The sequence below is a fragment of the Ammodytes marinus genome (assembly GCF_949987685.1).
Source record: "Ammodytes marinus genome assembly, chromosome: 21".
NCBI classification, from domain to species: domain Eukaryota; kingdom Metazoa; phylum Chordata; class Actinopteri; order Uranoscopiformes; family Ammodytidae; genus Ammodytes; species Ammodytes marinus.
Genome location: NC_137225.1, coordinates 10,204,712 through 10,225,615, shown reverse-complemented (window position 1 = coordinate 10,225,615; position 20,904 = coordinate 10,204,712). Strand labels below are relative to the sequence as shown.

Sequence of the window (20,904 nt, the reverse complement as noted above, 5' to 3'; positions counted from 1 at the left end):
GTGTCCATGCTAAAGTGTGTATAACATTTCGTAATGCTTATGCCCATTACTTTAGAAAGGTATTTGAAATTGTTCGGTCACCTGCCAAACTGTTAACTCGAGACTAGAGCTGCAACGATTAATCGACTAATGGATTATTAAAATAATCGGCAACTATTTTGATAATCGATTAATCGTTTTGAGTAATTTTTTTATAAAAAAATTCCAAATTCTCTGATTTCAGCTTCTCAAATGTGAATATTTTCTGGTTTCTTTAATCGTATTATGACAGTAAACTGAAATATCTGTGTGTTTTGGACATAACAATAAATTTGAGGACGTCAAAATGGGCTTTGGAAAAATTATCAAAATTTTTCACCATTTTCTGACATTTTACGGACCAAAACACTAATCGATTAATAATCGATTAATCGAGAAAATAATCTACAGATTAATCGATTATCAAAATGATGGTTAGTTGCAGCCCTACTCGAGACATTCTGATAACACATTGTCTATTTTGTCTCTTATCTAAAAAGCCTTATGGTGGTAATAACATTCCCAATTCTCTCCATTTTAAGTTTGTTGTCAGTGTTGATTTATGATGGTTGACCTTTTTGAATAATGCTGCTGCTGCTTGTGTGACAGAGTGTTGTAACTGCTCGGCTGTATCAGTTAGAATCCCAGCTAACTCAAAAGAGGAACTCATGGAGCCGTTAGACTGTAAAAAAAAATCAGGAGGGGCTGTATTGGGCAAACAGCATTTCCCCCTCCACAGAAGTAGAGTAAAGGCTGACTTACGCTCGACAACAGATACTGGAGGATTGCTTTTTTTTTTTTTTTTTTTTGTGCTTTTGTACTTTTGTTTGTGTCTGCCTTGCAGTCCATTAATAAAGTGTGTTAATTCATCATGGCCACAATTCATCCTTCATGCTCTTTTTTATTTTCTCTTTTCTCCATAGCTCCATGTCCATTGCCTCCAGTTTGGTGGGTGAGGACGCCAAGACCAAGTTCCTGAGCAAGATGGGTCAGCTGACCACCTCAGGCGCTATGTTAGCTAACGTCTTCCAGAGAAAGAAGTGATCGCGAAGCCGACCAATCGCACACTAAACTGACGACACCCCCTCCCCCCCTGCTGTCTTTGGGAGAAATTCTTTTTACTGGGGGAAAAAGCATTGGTTTTCATCTTTTTAAAGTACAGCAAAACAAAAACAGATTTGTTGATTCAATTTGGCGAAAAAAAAATTAAGTTTGCTGAAAGTTGACTTAAGGTGAACGGCAATGTTTTTTTTTTGCAGTGAAAGCTGAGTTTTTTTCTCCTCTCTGCTCATCTTTCCTCTCCTTGAATCATGGCGAAAAAGCGTTGTCGAGGACTAGGGGATTTGCTTTTATGAATCGGTGTTGTGAACATTGTCATTTCAGAAAGAGAAGAGATAGAAAGAGAGAGGGAAGAGGAAACAGAACAGTATTGCGATTCCCCCCCCCCCTCAAGTGATCACAAGGGTCTTGTTTCCTGGACGTTCCCTGGACTTGAAAGTGTCACCAAATTTTTCATTTCATTTAAGTGCAGTGCTTCTTGTATCAGAAGGACTTCACTGGTGTCTACGAAAAACAAAAAAAAAACTCTGACCCACAGCCTGCTGGATTTTATTTTTAAATTAAAAGAAAAACACCATCTTTGGAAGAAAGCGACGCATTAACCTCGCTTTTGTTGATGAATAATTGTACTGGAAAGACGACAAGAATGGCTGTTTAGAATGCCTCGTGCACGGTGTCTGTACAGCTCGGAAGTATCGCCTACTTGAAGCTATGGAAGAAAAGAAACATTGATTTGCCTTCATTTCTTCAAAGTCTGTCAATGTGTGTTTTTTTTTTGTTTTTTGTTTTTTGGATAGCTTCTATTTTATAACTTATTTATGTCTTAATGAAGGATGAGCATACCTTATTCCAACTTCCAAAGAAATTTGCACTTCACTTTACTATTTTGTTCTTTATTATATATATGTTTTGTTTTAATTCAGAGTATTTTACATAATAAACATTATCACTACTGTGAATGGGGTTTTTCTTTTTGTGTTGATGCGTTTTTGCCGATGTGTAGTTGAAGAGAACACTGATCATGATTATTCCCTCGCTGTCCGTTGCATCTCGTCTCCGTGTTGCAGTTGCCTCTTGATAAGTCTACCCTTTTTTTTCTAAAGTGGGTATTTGGTTCTATTTTTTTGTTGTTCTTTTTCAATATGCTCTAAGAGAAACATTAAATAACTGTATCATACACTGAAACTTATGTATATTTGAAATTGGTGTCATGGTGTAATAAAAGATGGAGATCAGTTGTGTACTTAAATGCTTAAATGTGCTTCTTGAGGTGTGTGTGTGTGTGCGCGTGCGCGTGCGTGTGTGCGCGCCACAAATTTCAATTTTGAATGTGGTTCATGGCTCAAAGTGTCGACAGGTGTTGAGGGCTGTAAAACAAAGTCATTTCGCAGACAAACACACACGTCCCTGCCCCACTCCTCCAGCCCTTTGATCTGGTCTATTGTCTGAGTAGTACAGCAAACCAAAGTCCACCTTAAGGGAGATTCCTAACAACTCAACCCAAATAAATACAGAAGTAAAAGCTCAGAGCCGCCGGCGAGATTACACTTATCTCTCAGTCCAGGTTATCTTTCCTTTAACGGGGCAAGAATGTAACAAAGCAATTAAAGCACGACCCCTCTTGCGGACGAAAAAGGTTAACATTTCAGTCTTTTCAGTGGCCTGTAGTGGAATCCAGTACACACATTTGTGTTGGGAATAAAAATTGTCCATTCAGGCGCATAGAGCTGCACTATTGCATTGGGTGAACATTACATGAGTGATCTAAAGCACTTTTATAGAGAACAGGATTTGCATATCCAGGCTAATATTCAACCATCATCCCTGATAACTCACCAGGTGGACAAATAATTGATACACGACAGGTGGAACCAGGGGGAATGGCAGTATTGTGTGTGTGTGTTTAGTCATTCCTATGAGGGTGTGCATGTGTGCCTTTATCTATGTGCTGATATGTGAATGCAGAGACAGATGCTGGGTAGGTGATTTGCATTCATAGTGAATAGTTATGGTCTCTGTGTCAAAACAACCTTTTTGCTCACCCAAAACCCTTGCTAGACTTTTCCGCATTGTTTTTATTTTAATTTTATCTTAATCCACATGCAACTGTGGGTACCTGCATGCACACCTGGGTGTCAACCTGTATTTCATGTATGTGCAAGTGCGTTCATGAAAATTGTCTTTGCACTTTTTTTTTAATACTTTTGTAAAAAAAAATAAAAAATGGTACTGGCAGGCAACCCCAAATCACGTTGGTGACTCACAGGTCAACGCAGATCCAACCCAAGAAACCACCGGAACATGGTGGTTCCTAAGCCCTTATGTTGTTATTCCACTGTGTACTGTGTTCATGTGAAGGGCCATGTGCGTGTTCTTCACCCCTAAATACTTTTTTAGTGTTTTCAAGAGAGACTCTGCCGAAACCTTGGAGCTTTCTCCAAAATCATGGCAAGGAAACAGGCCGTGGCTGCTTTTTTTTATTGAACAAGCCTGTGTTGAGTTGTGTGTGTGTGTGTGTGTGTGTGTGTGTGTGTGTGTGTGTGTGTGTGTGTGTGTGTGCCTGCATTTTTGAGTATATGAGCTGTCTGAAATAGGCCTCACTTCATGCACTTTAACTTTTTTAAAGTGATGTTAAGCAAGCCGTCCCCACATGCTCACAGTGGGCCACAGTCTGCACTCTGACCCGGGTCACTAGAAGTGTGTTGCTTGTAAACCAGTGTGCCGTCTGCCTGCAGTGGATCTACATTTTTTTATACATCAAAACAAGCTCCATCGTAACTGCTATGTTTTGAAGTGTCGCCCAGCAGGGACCCCCTTTATGTTCCCTTTTCAGTTTTGTTGTTAGTGGGTGAGTGTTCGGAGCTGCCTGAGGTTTTCTGATTGCTGAAAAGAGTCCAGTCTGATTCTTAATTGCTACTGTGCATGCTGCAGAGGCCCCACCACAAAACACCTTATCTCAGCATGTTTTAGTTTTTTTTACGGGAAGAGGGGGAGATTGCGGACAGAGCTCATTATACCTCCATGGCTCAGCTTAAATATCCTCATTATCCCAAACCACAATTCAACCTCAACCCACAAGTTTTTGTCATAATGGATTGGCAGTATAATTACAACTAGTTTTCTATGCAAACCTTTGGGATATCAGTACGTTTTTCACTATTTTATACTTTGTCCAGTTTCATCACTCTTGGCCGGTCTCATAAAGGAATGAAAATGTATCCATATCATTGGATCTCTTCCCCTCCCCCTTGTTCACCCCTCCTCTCTCGTGCGAATCGCCTCTGTGTTTTCTTCAGTCCGGGCCCACACGTGTAATTTAATATTTGCATAACTGTCACCTTCAAGAGAACAAATTATCCACTCTCAAATGTTCCTTCTCATGACTTGCCAAGGTATAGCCTGGGTTCGGTCTGCCATGCAAATTCAGAGAGAAACACACCCAGTGTTTTTTTTTTCTCTTCTTCTCTCCCTTTCTGCCGTGGGAGCAGAAACCCTCTATTTCCTGGAGGCAGTCAACTATACTTTTAAATTTAAAACACTTTTTTTATTCATGGCTGTTTCAGGGCCCCAATGCTCCAGGAACTAAGTGTGAAGGCGCCCACTCACCTTCAAGATAAATAGCAAATTCAGGAAGGGAAATCTATGAAAATGACCACATGCTTTGCCTCCTCCAGGGCAGGGGTTAATATCTCATTGCTTGCAAATCACATGAAAATTGCCACTTGGCAAAGTCTGTCAAAATAAACTATGCAGGTAGTTGTATGGCTTAACTTTAAAAGTTGTTTCACAGATATGTTGTGACAGTGCTTTTATTAATTCCTTAAGGTCCATGTTAGCATGATATTCTAATAGCAATCACTGACAGGCACACTTTACTGTGCAAACTCTTACACGCACTCATTCATATGGGGAGGGGGGGGGGGGTTGTGTGCTTGGAGCGAGGAGCGAAGAGAAGGGGATGAACTTTTTCCTCCGCATATGTAGAGGAGTTCCCTCCCTCCCACAATCAGTCAGCCAGTCACTTTTTACAAGCTGTTGCATGCAGCTTAACTTCACAACGCGTGGGTGAGAGTCAGGGGAAAGATGAGAGCAGGAGAAGAGAAGTGGGAACTGCTGCTGCTGCTGTTGCCTTACCGGGAATGAAGGCGCAAGAATGCCCTGTGAGACGGTGTGGAGGACCCGCCACATTGACGCACGCGAGAAGGAGTGATTTAGAATCGGATCTTGGCGTTCTTGGCTGAGAAAAGAAACAGTTTGCCTCACAAGTATAGCTAGTCCTCATTAACCAGCAGAGATGAGACTGAACTTTACTACAAGTTGGATCGTCCGAGGCTGGATAGCATTTGTCCTCGTTACCTTTTACGCACAGGTAAACACACACGCACATCAGGCGGCATTAAAGAGAAGGTCTTATCCAATGATACTATTACTTACTAATTACTTGTTTTTAATCATCGTGAAGGCGATAATCACTTCGTTACATGTTCTATCCTCTCTGCGCTACTTCTTTAGGGACTGTCAACTTTTTTATTTATTTTTCCTTGGGGTGAAATGAGAATGAGAATGATGATTAATTGTTCTGGAGTAGAAGGACAAGGAGATGTGTCATCACATCAGATGATTTGTATGAACTGGTCAGAGACAAAACACGGGGAAGGAAGGGAGGGGGTTACATTTTTTTATTTTTTTTTACGCCACTAACACTGACTGAAAACAGTTGTGTTTGGGTCGAGTCCACCTCCCCTGTGCTGACCGCAAAAACGCCGGTGGCAAAGGGATGCTCTCCTCCCTCCCTTCACCACCTCCCTTCCCCTAAACAAGGGATGATCCAGAAGGGAGGTCACTAAAACTAAAAAAGTCTTTCATTGACAAAATGTGACCATCACCATAAGGATGTAGGCAGTTAATACATGTCATGTTAATTATGTTCAGTGTGCCAGTGCCATAACCTCTAATGCACTGATACAATTGACATAAATAAAACATTATTTTTCAGCTGATCCACTGCCACAGTTTCATTAGAGGAAAAAACAACAAAAAAAGTGTATGGTCCATAACATATATTTGGTCCATGTTGTTGTTGTTGTTTGTTTGGTCCAAGCAGCTAACTGTGTCCAGGTGGAGTTTATATGGTGTGGTTGTAGTGGTGGGACTGCCGGGCACCAGAGATCTATCACTGCTGCCAGCATGTTTGCCTGTATTACCGTAAGCCAGCATCGTTATGAGTTTGACTGGAACAGACTTTTCTTTTTTTTCTTCATCTCTCCTTCACCAAAATGAGTTGCAAGAGAGATCATGCTTATAGGGAGGACACTGCAACTTGCTGCCATGCTGATATGCAGCCTTTTCGAATGCAAGTCACACCTCTGCAACTACAGTGGTTACAAGAGTGAGCCAAATAGGAAATATAAAGCGTGGAAAAACATGTCAAGTGTGTGGAGGAGGGGGAAGACATATTTTTCAGTTATGTTTTAAGGTGACACTGCAAACCTTTGGCTTTGGTTTGGTTCTCACCATGGTCTTGCCATTACTGACTCACAGTATCCCCAAAGAATTTCCCCCTTCAACCACTCCAGCCAATCCATTCCAAATTCATTTCAAACTGTCTGTGTGACATTGAGCAATACGTGATTACTTCAAGATGTTGAGAGCTTAAAAAAGTCCATGTATCACAAATAAACTCAGCTCTGGAGGACTCATTTACTTCCCCTCTTTACACCTACATGGCTCCCCGTACTTGTTTTAATTGCCTTCTCCAGCCATTCATCCATCAGGCCATCTTTCTGTCATTCAGCCTGCTATCAGCAATCTCAATCACTAATACCTCTTTCCCAACTTCCCTCGCTCATTTTTTCCATGACATGCTGTTTTCCTACCTGCTTTAGCTTCACTCATCCGTCCACCCACCGTTACATCAGCAATCAGTGTTATGTCTACCTCGGTTTGAGCAATAGCAATACATTAGATTGCCTAAGGCCCGCAGATCCAAGCTTGATTCAAACTGTGCCGACAACGGACACATCCAATTGATAGTTAAAGCATGCAGCCTTTTTATGACAAAGGGAGCTCTGTGTGGAGAAATGAAAAGGAATCATAATTGTTTTAAGACCTTGAGTGTCTCTCCCCCCGGATTAACATCTGTCAAGTTCAATTGAATACACTTACAAGAAATGATATTTGTCCAGGGACCGGTTTTCCAACTCTTTGCAGTAAATGTTCTTCCCTATAGCCATTATGTTGAGTTCCCACAATTTCTGTTTTTTTTTTCTGTTCTCATATTGTTGACTACCATTGTCCTTGCTGATTTCCTAGCTCCTCTTTTGTATTAAAGGTGCTCAGAGAAACTTTCAGTTTGTGTTCATTCTTGCACCCCCTTTGAACAAAAGCGGTAGTGTTTTTACTACGCCAGCTGTTGTTCCTGGTTGAGCGTACCCATGACAAAGGCATTAAGAAAAACGATATAAAAATAGCATTCTTTGCACTGATGCTCGCGTTTGCTGTTAGATGTCATTTATGATCATCAGAGGAAAAATGCTTCAGAAATATTTAAAAGTTCCTCGTATAGCACCTTTAAACGACTCAGTGGTCGGATAAGTCAATAGGAATTGGCAAAACAAACGCAATCTATGATTGATTATTACTCCAGTCATAATTCTGCTATTCTCATATGGTTAAGGTTGTCAAAGTGTTTAATCCAGAGTGTGAGATTTTTTCCCTAAGTAGTTAACGTCCTGATTTGTGCAGGTGGCACTTGTAAACGCATTTATCACAGGTACTAGCACAACGTTGCACAAAGATTCCATTGTTGTGCGTGAGGCTTATTTTTTTACAGCACCTTATCATGGGTGGCTGAAAAACCCCTGGAGGCTTTTGAGAGTCACACACAGTGCTTCTCCTGGCTCGGTGCCGGCGGCTGCAGTGGCCGTTATGCAAATTCTCTAGCATTCTGACAGCAAATGGAATGCACTCCTGCGTCACACTCCTGTTTGATGCTATCACGCAGCTAACAGGTGAGGGATTTTTTTTTTCTTAAAAGATAAAAACAAAACAGCTTAGATAATAAGGGTTGATAAAAGGAGGGGCAGTTACTGAATATCACTTCTTGAACAACAGGACAGTTTAGGCCATTTTTTGTCTTTCCAGTTTTCCAACTTTCTTCAATGCATCCCTCTCTTTCCTCATGTCACTCAGTCTGACTCTTTTCCCTTTTTCACACATGTTCTGTTGAATTCACACATACACACTCAAGCACATGTGTATATTTGAATCCATAGAGCAGAGATGAAGTTAGATTTGAGGTTGGACCGTTCTATCTTGACCGTTAGGATAACCTACAATCATATAGGGTGGATCAGCAATTTTTTTTTCTCTTTTCACCATATATATTTAGTGAGCAAAAATATACTGCTGCGCATAACTGAGACCCAGTGTTTAGGTGTGGTGGTAACAAAAATACAATTCCCAGCATTCTTTTGGCTTCCTTTCCACTCTTGCCCAGATGTGCAAGAGGACCACCACCGACTTTATCACTCCCTCTCACTATCTCTCTCACTATCTATCTATCTATCTATCTATCTATCTATCTATCTATCTATCTATCTATCTATCTATCTATCTATCTATCTATCTATCTATCTATCTATCTATCTATCTATCTATCTATCTATCTATCTATCTATCTATCTATCTATCTATCTATCTATCTATCTATCTATCTATCTATCTATCTATCTATCTATCTATCTATCTATCTATCTATCTATCTCTTTCTCTCTGTTTATCTGTCTCCCTCTCTCGCTCTCTCTACTCTATCTATCCATATACTGTATCTATCTATCTATCTATCTATCTATCTATCTATCTATCTATCTATCTATCTATCTATCTATCTATCTATCTATCTATCTATCTATCTATCTATCTATCTATCTATCTATCTATCTATCTATCTATCTATCTATCTATCTATCTATCTATCTATCTATCTATCTATCTATCTATCTATCTATCTATCTATCTATCTATCTATCTATCTATCTATCTATCTATCTATCTATCTATCTATCTATCTATCTATCTATCTATCTATCTCTATCTGTCTTATCTGTCTGTCTGTCTATCCGTCTATCCGTCTATCCGTCTATCCGTCTGTCCGTCTGTCCGTCTGTCCGTCTGTCCGTCTGTCCGTCTGTCCGTCTGTCCGTCTGTCCGTCTGTCTGTCTATTCTACTGTATCTATCTATCTAATTTCTTAGCATGGGAACCTTTCCTACTTGTGTCACTTGTGTCTACTGCAGCACATGGTCCTCATTAGCGGTGAGGAGAGCTGTGCATCATTATCCCTCTGGTTAGATTATAAAACCTAGAGACGGGCTGATGTGGAGGAAGATAATTAAACGCTTGGCAGTGTTGCATGTTGCGCTTTCGTAGCCCGAGGACAGACAGACAGACAGACAGACAGACAGACAGACAGACAGACAGACAGACAGACAGACAGACAGAGAAACCTAACAAGTTGAATGTGGAGTTATGAGAAAGAGAGGGGAAGAAAAGAAAACAAGGGATAGAGGACGAGAGGGTTTGAAAGACATTTGAGCTAGATCCTATTATTCGGATTGAACTGATTTTATTGTACGGTAAAATGTTAAATTATACTCCCAAGAAAAAAAGAATGATGTGCTTCCTCTATTATTGTATTATTGCTAGGAGCAGTAGAAGATATGTGAAACAAAAAAAAGAATTAAAAGGTTTAGAAAAGTTGACATGTCTGTACGATAAAGTGAGCCTCTGAATTTAGTGAAAGGAAAACCCCAGGGATATGTTAATGATTTAATGAAAAAATCATTCTTAAAAAAACAGTTTCTACAATGTGATCTATTTATATAATCTTCAAAGTAGCATTTAAACTGCAGGGTATACTGGCTGTATTTATGCAGCTGTGCTCTTTTGGGAAGCTCAATTATATATATATATATATATATATATATATATATATACAGCATGAACAGCTGATGAAGGCCCAATACTACGTGTATCATATCGGATTTAGTTCTTTTATCTGGACCGCTGCAGTATCAGCATTTCTTTACTGTACAAATGACAGTATATGGATGATTGAATTAGTGTATAATTTCACGGGAAATGTAGCTTTCAGAAGAAGGGCTGAATGAGAGAAAAAATATAAGAGGTATGTCCGAGGTCAGGTATAGGTTGTGTTTTTCTACAGTCGTTTATAGACATTGTGGCTTTGGCACTGTTTCTGTCGTAACAGCCAGATTCACTAATTCAGCAATGTGGCGAGGAGTTTACTAGCCCATAATTTAGGTTTTTCTGTGAGGAGTGAGTGTGTGTGTGTGTGTGTGTGTGTGTGTGTGTGTGTGTGTGTGTGTGTGTGTGTGTGTGTGTGTGAGAGAGAGAGAGAGAGAGAGAGAAACCTACCTCTGTGGCCTTTTACCGTAGTTCTCGGTTACTGTTTGAAACATGCACCAATGTTTTAATTGCAATCTCCATGTTTGCACCAAGAGCTCTGCTAATCCATGCTAACGATATAGGACACTGTCCTGTTGATGTGACTGAGCATTTCCCCCCACTACTATAAAGGTCTGCAGCTATAAGTGTTTATTAATGCCAAACCAACTGTTGTCGGTTGCATTTAGTTGTACTTGCTTCTCCTTGTGTAACTGGGAAATATTGCTGGTTGGGAGGGCTGAACAGTGCTGTGGTCAGGTGCTTCTTAGTGTAGAAAGCATGAATTGGAAATGTTTTAACCATCCTCTTCCTCTCATTACTCACCGCCATCTCAAAATATCATCATGTGGATTGGAAAGATGAACCGAAGAAGCTTGCGGATTGCCACCACAAAGCGTGGCATCCATTGAGGAGAATTATAAAGCTCCGATGGGGAAAAAGGGTTGTTTGGGATCAAGTCAATTGTGATATAATTTAGTAATCTTTCGGGGAAAAAAGACTTAGTTATTATGTAAATGAATGTGTTGCAAAAGGTTTTACAGTAAGTACCCGTTTAAACTGTATTTTACACTTTTGCGGATCCTCACTTAAAGATGTCTTAATATCTTTTTTTCAGACTGCAGTCTCCAAATCGTTCCAGTGTGATGAAACACATTTCCTAACAGGCTCCAGATGCTGTAAGAAGTGTGAACCAGGTAATAACACACACACACACACACACACACACACGCATGCACGCACGCACACACACACACACACACACACACACACACACACACACACACACACACACACACACACACACACGCAGAATCATGTCATGCATCCATAGGGATCAAAAGTCTTGTGAGCATTTGGCATGTCTGGTTTACTCAATGGAAGCAGCAAAAATTAAAGATAGATTTCCATTCACTAACACCCTGAATCAAAAGAGGAAGAAGGTTTAAAAATGGAACATTTGGCTAAAAATGCATATGTGTGTTTTCACAACCACACTATATACAAACACAGTTTACATTAACTTTGATCCTTTAGAAGTAACCACTTCTTCAAAAGAGGAAAAGGGCTCTAATTTTGTCAATTTCCTTTTCGCTTGACTCTATTTCCGTCAGGTTTTTAGTGGTCACTGTGATTATGTGCAGGTTGTTTTATCCATCTGTGATTCTTTCTTTTTCTTCCCCCTCTTTATCTCTCCATCTCACTTCTTTTCCCCCCCATTAGGCTTCCGTGTGTTTTCAGACTGCACTGATTCCCAACAGACCCAATGTGTCAAATGTAATCGTGGTGAATACCAGCCTGGCTGGACGGAAAAGAAGCGCTGTATTCAGCAAAAGTTATGTGACCAAGGTCAGTAAACCGCAGCTGGAACAAAGATGTTGAAATCTTGAAAAACCATTAAAACGCTACATGTGCCTTAAGAAGACAAGTGTTTAAACTATGAAATGATGGTTGCCAAATATTTTGTCAAAACCCCCTTTTTTCCTTTTAGGTAAGGGGTTTATGCCGAGCCCTGAAAATCCTGTGGCAGAGGAGCCGTGTCGCTGCCAGGCTGGCCTCCAATGCCATCCCATCAACTGTGAATACTGTCAGAGGATACCCACATGCACTGCTGGATATGGACTGGAGGTGGACCCTGGTGAGTTAGCTAACTGAAAAACACACCTTGTTCAAGTCAAATAATTACACATCTTACTTGGATATATCACAATGTATGTGTTTTTTTGGTTGGTTTTATTCCAGAGTCTACTAATGGAAGGAAGATCTGTGTAGCATGTAGGAAAGGCTTCTTCTCTGCTGACAACAGTGCAGAACAATGCAAACAATGGACTAGGTAAGTGTATACTGTCCACACTCACACACACAAACACACGCACGCACGCACGCAGGCAGGCAGGCAGGGACGCACGCATGCACGCACGCACGCACACGCACACACACGCACACACACACACACACACACACACACACACACACACACACACACATATCAATCACACACATCCTTGTACTTATATCTTTGTGAGGACACTCATTGACTATATGCATTTCCTTGACCCTTGCCCTAACATTAAAAAACACAACTTAATTCCTTACCCCAACCTTAACTTACTAACCTGAACCTTTAAACCAAGTCATAACCCTCAAATAGGCCTTTGAAGAAACGAGGACCAGCCAAAATATCCTCACTTTCCAAAAATGTGCCCACTGCGATGGTTAAAAAGCTTAAAGTGGTCCTCACAAACCTGCATTTACGAGTTCCCATACACACACAAACACACACAAACAAAAAAAGTTTATTTGCCTGGAACCTTTAATTGTTGTGAAGGGAAAATGCAATTGGGTAGCTATCCTCTGCCCCACCACCAGCCAGTTGTTATGAGTAATACTCACACCACTTCCCCTGGAACCCGCTGCCAGACAACAGCTTCCACTGCCGGCCGGATCTGGAATGATGATGATGAGCATGGAAAGGCTTTAGTTTTTCTCCATCTGTCCCTCTGTCTGCTTTGGCATTGCAGATCCAACTGTAAAAGGCTAGCAAGACCGGCTAGTAAAAGGCAACGGGAAAATAAATGAAAAGAAAAGTAGTCCTGTTGCACAAATATTCCTATTCACTCTGTTTTGATTATTTCATTCATGTCTTATAGTTGTAAGGCGGAGGGCAGGCGTGAAACACAGGCAGGCAGCGCTCAGGCTGACGCAGTTTGCGGACCACATGTCTCCGGTAAGGAATGGACCCATTTACTGCGCACTGTCACCATACAAAGCCAATTCAAAGGTCACATATTATGCAGGATGCACTTTTTCATTGGTTTTCAACTTAAAATTCTCTGAAAACCTGTGTTAAACACCCAATTCAGATTTCTTATCCCCCATATGATATGACAAGTGGAGAGGCCATTAGCCCCCATTACCAACCTAACTTATCACTACCTCCATCTGCGATAAGCACACCCCTAGATACCCCTGAATCTAAAAGGCAGTTAGAATTAAACCGGCAGTTAGATTCAGGACCAATCAGTGCAGACTGGGTTTTTTGAAAGGCGGGGATTAAAGAGACAGGCTCTTAAAAAACCAAGCATGTCAGACTGAGGCTGAAAAAGAGGAGATTCAGCAATGGGACTGTGAGAAATAGAAGTTTTTTTTTGGAACACCACACAATGACAACAGTGTTTTGTTGAAACCCAGATTATAATTTTGAACCTTAAAAAGAGCATACTATGGGACCTTTAAGGCATATTTGTGCTCAATTTAAAGATGCACTTAGCTGAGGCAAATGAGGCAGATTAGTTCTTCTATGTGGACGTTTTAAATGTTACAGCAAATAAGTCTGAAAAAAATATTCGAAAAAACGGACACATTTATGATTGACATTGACATAAGCGACGTAAAGTATAAAAGGAAACCCTGAAGTCCTCTTTTCTTGCAGGTGCAGCGCCCTCCTGGGTTATAGTGTCAGTGTTGTTGGTCATCACTGTTCTGTGTCTCCTCATCCTCCTCCTCTTCTGCTACAAGGACAAACTGAAATTACTCTCAGGTAGGTAACACTCGTGGAAAACTTCTCCAGCAAGTTGTTCCATTATTGTCCCTTATATGAGTGACTGAGACGCAGACATTCTTTTTTTTGTTGTTGCTTTTTTACAATTTAAAGTAGGTTAGGCATGTTTCTTCAGATTAGATTTGTATGTTTTAACTGAACCTTAAAGCCTCTTTGCAGAACGACATGCACCAGAAATCATTGATATTTCTGCACCGGAATTTATTTCAGTATGGTTCAATATGATGTTTCTTTTGTCTATCTAGTAAATCTGCGATCCTGTGTCCAGAATCTGAAGAGGACTAGGATACAACAGGTAAAGTGGAATTTCAGTTAAAAAGAAAATTATTAAATTAATCCATTAAGCACAATTATAGCGTCTATTTCTCCTTTAAAGAGACCACGTCTTTCTCACTGTTCTTGCACATTGTTCTAGTTATTGACTATTCTTCTCCCTGTCTTTATTTAGGAGACCTTGGCTCCTCTCTACCACAGTGGAGCGGGAGGAGGAATCGGAGGAGGCCTCAAATGTGAGACCACCAAACTCATCTGCCAAGCACCCCACAGTCCCACAGCCGATGAACTGCCATGCTCCTACCCCACCTCTGTCCCCGATGTCAAGGTCTCACTGCCCTTCACAGGGGAAACCACAAAGAAAGAAAGGAACGAGGGGAAGACAGTGACGGAGGATAAGAGTGAAGGCTCTGGAGAACCAGAGGAGGTCTCAGAAGAAGAAGAAGAAGAGGTTGTGAGTGTTTCTCCTCTGTTGGCGGGCTCTTGTGTGTGTGTCATTCCTATCCGCGAGCCACTGGAAGTCGGGGAGAATGAGGACTGCAGCCAGGCCGTCAGCCCCGGCACTCCAGGAACCTGCTCGTGTGGAGGATTGGATGGAGATGTGGGTGAAAAAGAGGAGAAAAGTGAGAGCGTGAGGGCAGACAACGGTGGAGAAAAGGGTGGAGGAAATCAGGAAAAGTTGGTCGGTTCGTCCAAAAGGGAGACCACCAGCGTTGCACCTCTCGTATCTCTTTCTTCTTCTCCTCCTCCGTTCCTCTACACCTCCTCTGTCATCCCTCCATCCAGTCCACTTCCTGAACTCTGCCTGCCGTTGTCTCAGGCTCGGGTGAGACAGGAGTTGAAAGCTCACCTGACTGACAGGTCACCGCTGAAACAAGAGGGATTATACAGACTGACAAGCACAGAGTCCAAATCAACAGAGAACAGTGCAACCCTTTCAGTCAGCCCTTTGACGGCTTCCTCGTCCGTGGGAGATCTCTACCGTGAGAAGTCCCTGGACGCCACAGGCCCGGAGCAAAGCCAGGGGCTTTCCTGGGGGGACAGCAGGGGAAACAAGCTCTCTTCTCTGGAGTCAGGTCTGGACTGCTCACCTGAGAGCCTCCACAGTCAGCTGGCTGAACCAACTCTTACCTCAGGTGGGTCAACATGTAATACATGTAGAGAATATGAACTCATTGGTATGGAAGCCCATTTCTGCCAGAACAAGAAAGTAACATAAATTAAAAAAATAAGGGACACAAGTAAAGGATACTAATGGTTAGACAAAAGGATGAGGTCATGATTGAAAATGATCAAATGGGTGGTCAAAATGATGAGATACTAAGTCAGAAATAAATTATTAAAAAAAAAAAAAAAAAGTTTGACTTGCTTAAATCTAGATAAAACAAATTCATTTATATTGAGGGAGGCTCAAAATGTAAATTTAATTTAATTTAATTAAAATTACTCTTAGGTCAAAACTATAAGATAATATTTTTGACTCGCTATCTATTAGTCATGCTTTTAACTAAGTTTATAAACGTGTTCATTAATTATAAATTTGACTTGCTCTCTCAAAATAATGACTTAACATGTCATAATGTGGCATACAAACTATTATTCCACAATATAACTTAAAGACTCAAAAAATCACACTCATGATACATTTTCTTTGAAAGTAACTCTCATTATTCTCCTTCATAACCTCATTATTTTTACTTAATATGACCATTACTATTTTCTTTTTTATCATTACTTAATTTTTCATCAGTTTTTTAACATGGCAGCAATGGGCTTCCATACTTCATAAGCTAAGAGTCAAGCTATTTTTGGTCTTGTCAGGGCAATGCAAAAAAGGCTTAGGGACAGGATATTTCCTGGATATTTTTTCTATGATCAGTCAACAATATCAATGAAAACTGAATTCACTGTGGTTGTGAGCTGTGGGGCCCCCAGTTGTGTCTTCCATGAGGAATCTGTGTTCTTTGTTTGCATTGGCAGTCACCACTATTTTGCCACAGGGTGATAGCCACCATACAAGATTTGATACACTGCATAGCAGCGTTCCCTTTCCACAGAATAGGTGGGACTAGCCACCAAGAATAACTGAATGAAATTTATGTTGGTTTTGATGGAAGGTTTTACTGTCAAAATGGTCGAACTTGCATTGTTCTCACAGAGACCTTTACACACTGCCAAAGAGAAAAATCTCCGGGAAGCATATTTCTGTATTGTGCCTGAAACACGGAGTGGTTATGGTTAGTTATGAAAGCAGTATTATTAGAACAGTATGATCGGGACAGTGGTTTGCTCACACTGAGGTATTATTAGGTGAACATGCTGAACACAACTTATAACAGAGGATTGGTTTCGGTTTCGGACTTTTGTGCAATTTTTTCTTTTTTAAACCAGAAATATGTTTTATTGAAGCCAGTATTGATAGTCTGACTCTGAATTTTTGGATGACCACACAGGGAGCAGGAATAAGATATGTGAATGTTTGATGAGATAGTGAACCACCAAACCCACAATTTTTACATACTGTGTGTGTGTGTGTGTGTGTGTGTGTGTGTGTGTGTGTGTGTGTGTGTGTGTGTGTGTTTCCGTGTGGGTGTGTGTGTGTGTGTCTGTGTGTGCCTGTGTGTGTTTCTCCGTGTGTGTGCGTGTGCGTGTCAGTGTGAACTATGCCATCTACAAAGCTCCTGTTTACCCAGAGTTCCATAGGGTTGCGCAAAGTGACCACAGCTTTAATTGAAGCAAGATGTGTGCAGCTTGAGTAATACTTTTATAACCCTGCCCACCCCACAAAAACACACATGCTCAAACTTGTGAAGACTTTTTTTTATATATTTTTTTACTCTCACTGATGACTGGGTACTTTAATTAGATGCTTGCTGGCCTGAAATGAACACCATTTCCCATCATGCAGTAATGACAGGTGATTAAATTGACTTCCCGGACAGGCTATGAATAGGTCAAGCAAGGATCAGAGGTTTCACCTAAAACATTTTTTTTTACATAGTTCACACATATAAACTGTCCAGTATATAAAATCAGTCTTGCATGTTATGTGTGCCATTCAGCACTTGGACTGTAAAAAGGGTGGTAAACAGAAGTAATGATCCGGATATATTTAACCGGTCGAGGAATTAAAGTGGCAGCTGTCCAGGTAAAATAAGCAAGATTTGGCAGAAAAAAACTGTGTAGAGTTGTGGTTTTTCTTTGAGATGTGACAGTAAGTAGAGAGGCCCTACAAAGAGTTCAACCTTAGTCCATCCCTGTCAGTAGACTGTAGAGCTGTAATTGTTGGACATCTCAAAAGAAATAAGTCGGGTATTAAGAACGGATAAACAGGAGAACACAAGCAGATTCCAAAGAGCTCTGTTTTCAAAGTTGTGGTGGAATGACATATTTTCACGCTAGACCTCTCAGACTGTTATTCCGGGAAAAAGGCTCGCAAATGGGGAACACAGAGACACACTTTGTCTGAGTGTGTTGGTCTCGCTCTCTATACAACTTCATAAGGCTATGTGTGCTTTTCAGTGTGTGTGTGTGTGTGTGTGTGTGTGTGTGTGTGTGTGTGTGTGTAGATGTAAAGCCTGTTTTTTCCTCATATTTACTGTATTTTATGTGTGAATAGATGAGGCATGCGCTGTGAGTCACGGAGGGTCAGCATGCTCTGTCGGCTGGAAAAGTCAGACAGGAGGTGGGATAAAAACAGGAAGCAGAGGATTAATGTGGTGAGAGGTGATTTACAAAACAGAAAAACACACAGCTTATTTCCTGATCCACCTTGTTGGCTGAAATCAATACAATGTGAATAGCAAATGTATACAAGTAGATCAGTGGGTATGACCCTGTAGATTTACAAATGGAGTTGAGATAAACCGTGGGATGGTTTCTCTTCTTACAGTTGCACGCTACTGGATGGAATAAAGGAAAGAACAGAGATGAGACAGCACTTTTTTCATTGTGCTTTTTATTCAGCCATGCCTGTAAAAAAAAAAAAACCTAAACTCCCCTTGACAAAATGCCTTGTTTTCAGAGGTCGCGGGTTTCTCACGCTAAAAAGTGCTGGACACTCTAAAAGAAGTCAAGCCCAAAAGGATATGATATGGCGGTCTAAGTAGCTGCGGCCTCCCTGTGGTCGCCCTGCATGGTCATTACACCCACTGTCCATTTGTCATCTGAGGTTGGCCTGAGATATAGTCCCCTTCTTCACTTACGTCAAGATTCGGAATAGGGGAAGCTAAATGCCAAAGGGGGGTTAGAAAACACTGTCTTACACAACAATATCACATATACGTAGATATATATAGGTCCACATATTTCCCAATATATGGTGTCATCGCCTAACTTTTTCCTACCAGTTAGAGTGTTTGTACGTCATGACACTGATGCTGTCGAAACACTATCCTACTTTTAGACAAAAATGTTACAGACGTTTTACTTACATTAAAGGTGCTACAAGGAACTTTGAAATATTTCCTCTGATGATCATAAATGACATGTAACAGCAAAGGGGACCATCAATGCAAGGAATGCTTTTTTTATATCGTTTTTCTTAATGCCTTTGTCATGGGTACGCTCACCCAAGAACTACAGCTGGCGTAGTAAAAACACTACCGCTTTTGTCCAAAGGGGGTTGCAAGAATGAACAGAAACTGAAAGTTCCTTGTAGCACCTTTAAAAAAAAATGTAATGTGTGTACCACGCAGATATTTCCATAAAAAAATTCCAATTTCTCACAGCCTTTTTCTTCTTCTACCATCCCTCCCTTCAGGTCAGGTGTCTGGGAACAACAACACCACCTTCATCTCCAGTGGTCAGGTGATGAACTTTAGCGGTGATGTCATTGTCGTGTACGTCAGCCAGACGTCTCTGGGCAGTGACGGGACGGGGCAGGACGATGCTGGGAGCCCTGTCCAGGAAGAGGCCAATGAGACGGCCCCATTCTTCCAGAGCAGACTGAGGTCACAAGGAGACTCCATTTCCCACTGCACCTTGCAAGACCAGACACTGCCAGTACAGGAAATGATCGAGGAGCGGCTAGTGGAAAAGTGAAAAAGTGACTAATGTCTGTGGAGGTCTAATGATCATCTCAATAACCCATCAGTTATGCATCGCAAGAAAGACCTCGTATCATCTCTGTTGGTTACTTCATCGTCCAATTAAATGACTAAAATAACTGGAAAAAAAACATTTGTCTTTCATGCCAGCTTCCCATTGAAGAACATGTCAACAAGGGATTTTAATTGAAAGGAGGATGATCAGTCAGGTGACCGAAAGAGCAACTTTTAAGGATGTGGAGCCATCAACCTTTGTCCATAGAATTTGTATGGAATGTCATTTTATATATCGTGTCCCATTTCACAAATTAGTCGCTGAATATTGCCTCAAGCATCTTTATTGTGCCTCTTTTTTTTATGGAAAACTGCATGCTTTTTCAAATGGAAACTCCCTCCATTCCAGACAATGCTGGGGAATTTTGTTGGGAATCAGATGTGGAAATGGAGACTGGAAGGACATCATGATTTTATTGTTGTATGGAAATTGCAGCTGGGTTTTGATGTGAAGGAATAAAAAAATAAAATTGCCACCTTCCATCGTTGAATAGCCCAGGTTCAAAACTCCTGCTTACTAACAATTCTAAATTTGGCATTTGGATCATTTCTTTACACAACAAGATATCCACCATGTGGAAATAATTATGTTGCTCTAACAAAATCGTGCCAGAAAAGTAAATATTTGTATGGTATAAAACATCAATTTGTAACGTGGTGATCCGGCAGGGTAGAATTAGAATTTGTGAAAAAAATATATAATAACAAAAATCTTAAAAAAGAAGGGGGTTAGAAAAAAGTGAATGAGTGAGTGAATTTTCCTTTTTTTTCCTGGTTTGCAGGGTTTAACAAAAGCTATTTTACAGATTTAAAAAAAATGATAGTTTTTTATCCTGTATGTAGACACTTTGTTATTCTCTGTCTTATTGCACCTCAAGTGCAGTTTGTGTCTATGAAAATGCTGTGCATTTGATAAGCTATGTTATCTATTTTGTTTTCTTTTATTATCATGTTTTAATGTGCAAGCCTTAATGAAGAAAAAGTGACATGTCGGCCTGTTTATAATTAGTCTTAATTCATTTCACTAAGGACATTGTCTATGTATTATATCAGAAGATGCATATGTGATCAATGTTTGTATATACTTCAAAAGACGCCGGATGTTTTTGTGGAACAAGAATGACTTTTCTCTTTTATTTGATTTGAGCTGTGGATAATGTGTTGAGCGGCGCCATTCACAGCGGGCTCAGCATACACTATAGGGGTTACAGGAGACTGTTCACGTCACGACCTCAACACATTGACACAGCCTTACAATAATTATGTACATATAAATCAAACCCTATCGCAATGAATGACTGAAAGAATATTTCTGATTGAAATTAAATGTGTTTTGGATCTTATCCGTTCAGGGATGGCTGCTATCCTGCATTCTGTGGTTTCTTCTCTTGTCAACTTTCCTATTCTGGGAGCCGCAAATTACAGT

General features: G+C 40.6%; 2 protein-coding genes across 3 annotated transcripts in view; both read left to right on the top strand.

The window, feature by feature from the left end:
* Window positions 1-2,313, top strand: part of relch (RAB11 binding and LisH domain, coiled-coil and HEAT repeat containing) — a 37,409-nt gene extending 35,096 nt beyond the window's left edge. For both annotated transcript variants that reach the window (XM_080050477.1, XM_080050476.1), the window contains exon 30: window positions 942-2,313. In XM_080050477.1, the coding sequence (XP_079906603.1) occupies window positions 942-1,062 (121 nt within the window). In that variant the 3' untranslated portion in view covers window positions 1,063-2,313. The remainder of the gene's footprint in view (window positions 1-941) is intronic.
* A 2,836-nt stretch (window positions 2,314-5,149) lies between these two features.
* tnfrsf11a (tumor necrosis factor receptor superfamily, member 11a, NFKB activator) lies at window positions 5,150-20,814 on the top strand. The gene is made up of 10 exons (XM_080050317.1): window positions 5,150-5,446; window positions 11,161-11,239; window positions 11,766-11,891; window positions 12,034-12,180; window positions 12,285-12,375; window positions 13,193-13,269; window positions 13,975-14,082; window positions 14,349-14,398; window positions 14,552-15,512; window positions 19,139-20,814. Exons 1-10 carry the CDS (start codon window positions 5,372-5,374, stop codon window positions 19,417-19,419), a joined length of 1,995 nt encoding a protein of 664 aa, XP_079906443.1. The 5' UTR covers window positions 5,150-5,371; the 3' UTR covers window positions 19,420-20,814.
* Window positions 20,815-20,904: the final 90 nt, after the last annotated feature.

What these genes read in the sequence shown, in the direction of transcription:
- tnfrsf11a (XM_080050317.1), top strand. Translation starts at nt 5,372, where the DNA reads ATGAGACTGAACTTTACTACAAGTTGGATCGTCCGAGGCTGGATAGCA. An exon ending in TCGTTACCTTTTACGCACAG is followed by an intron (nt 5,447 to 11,160) that starts GTAAACACACAC and finishes TCTTTTTTTCAG; the next exon opens with ACTGCAGTCTCCAAATCGTT. An exon ending in AGAGGACTAGGATACAACAG is followed by an intron (nt 14,399 to 14,551) that starts GTAAAGTGGAAT and finishes GTCTTTATTTAG; the next exon opens with GAGACCTTGGCTCCTCTCTA.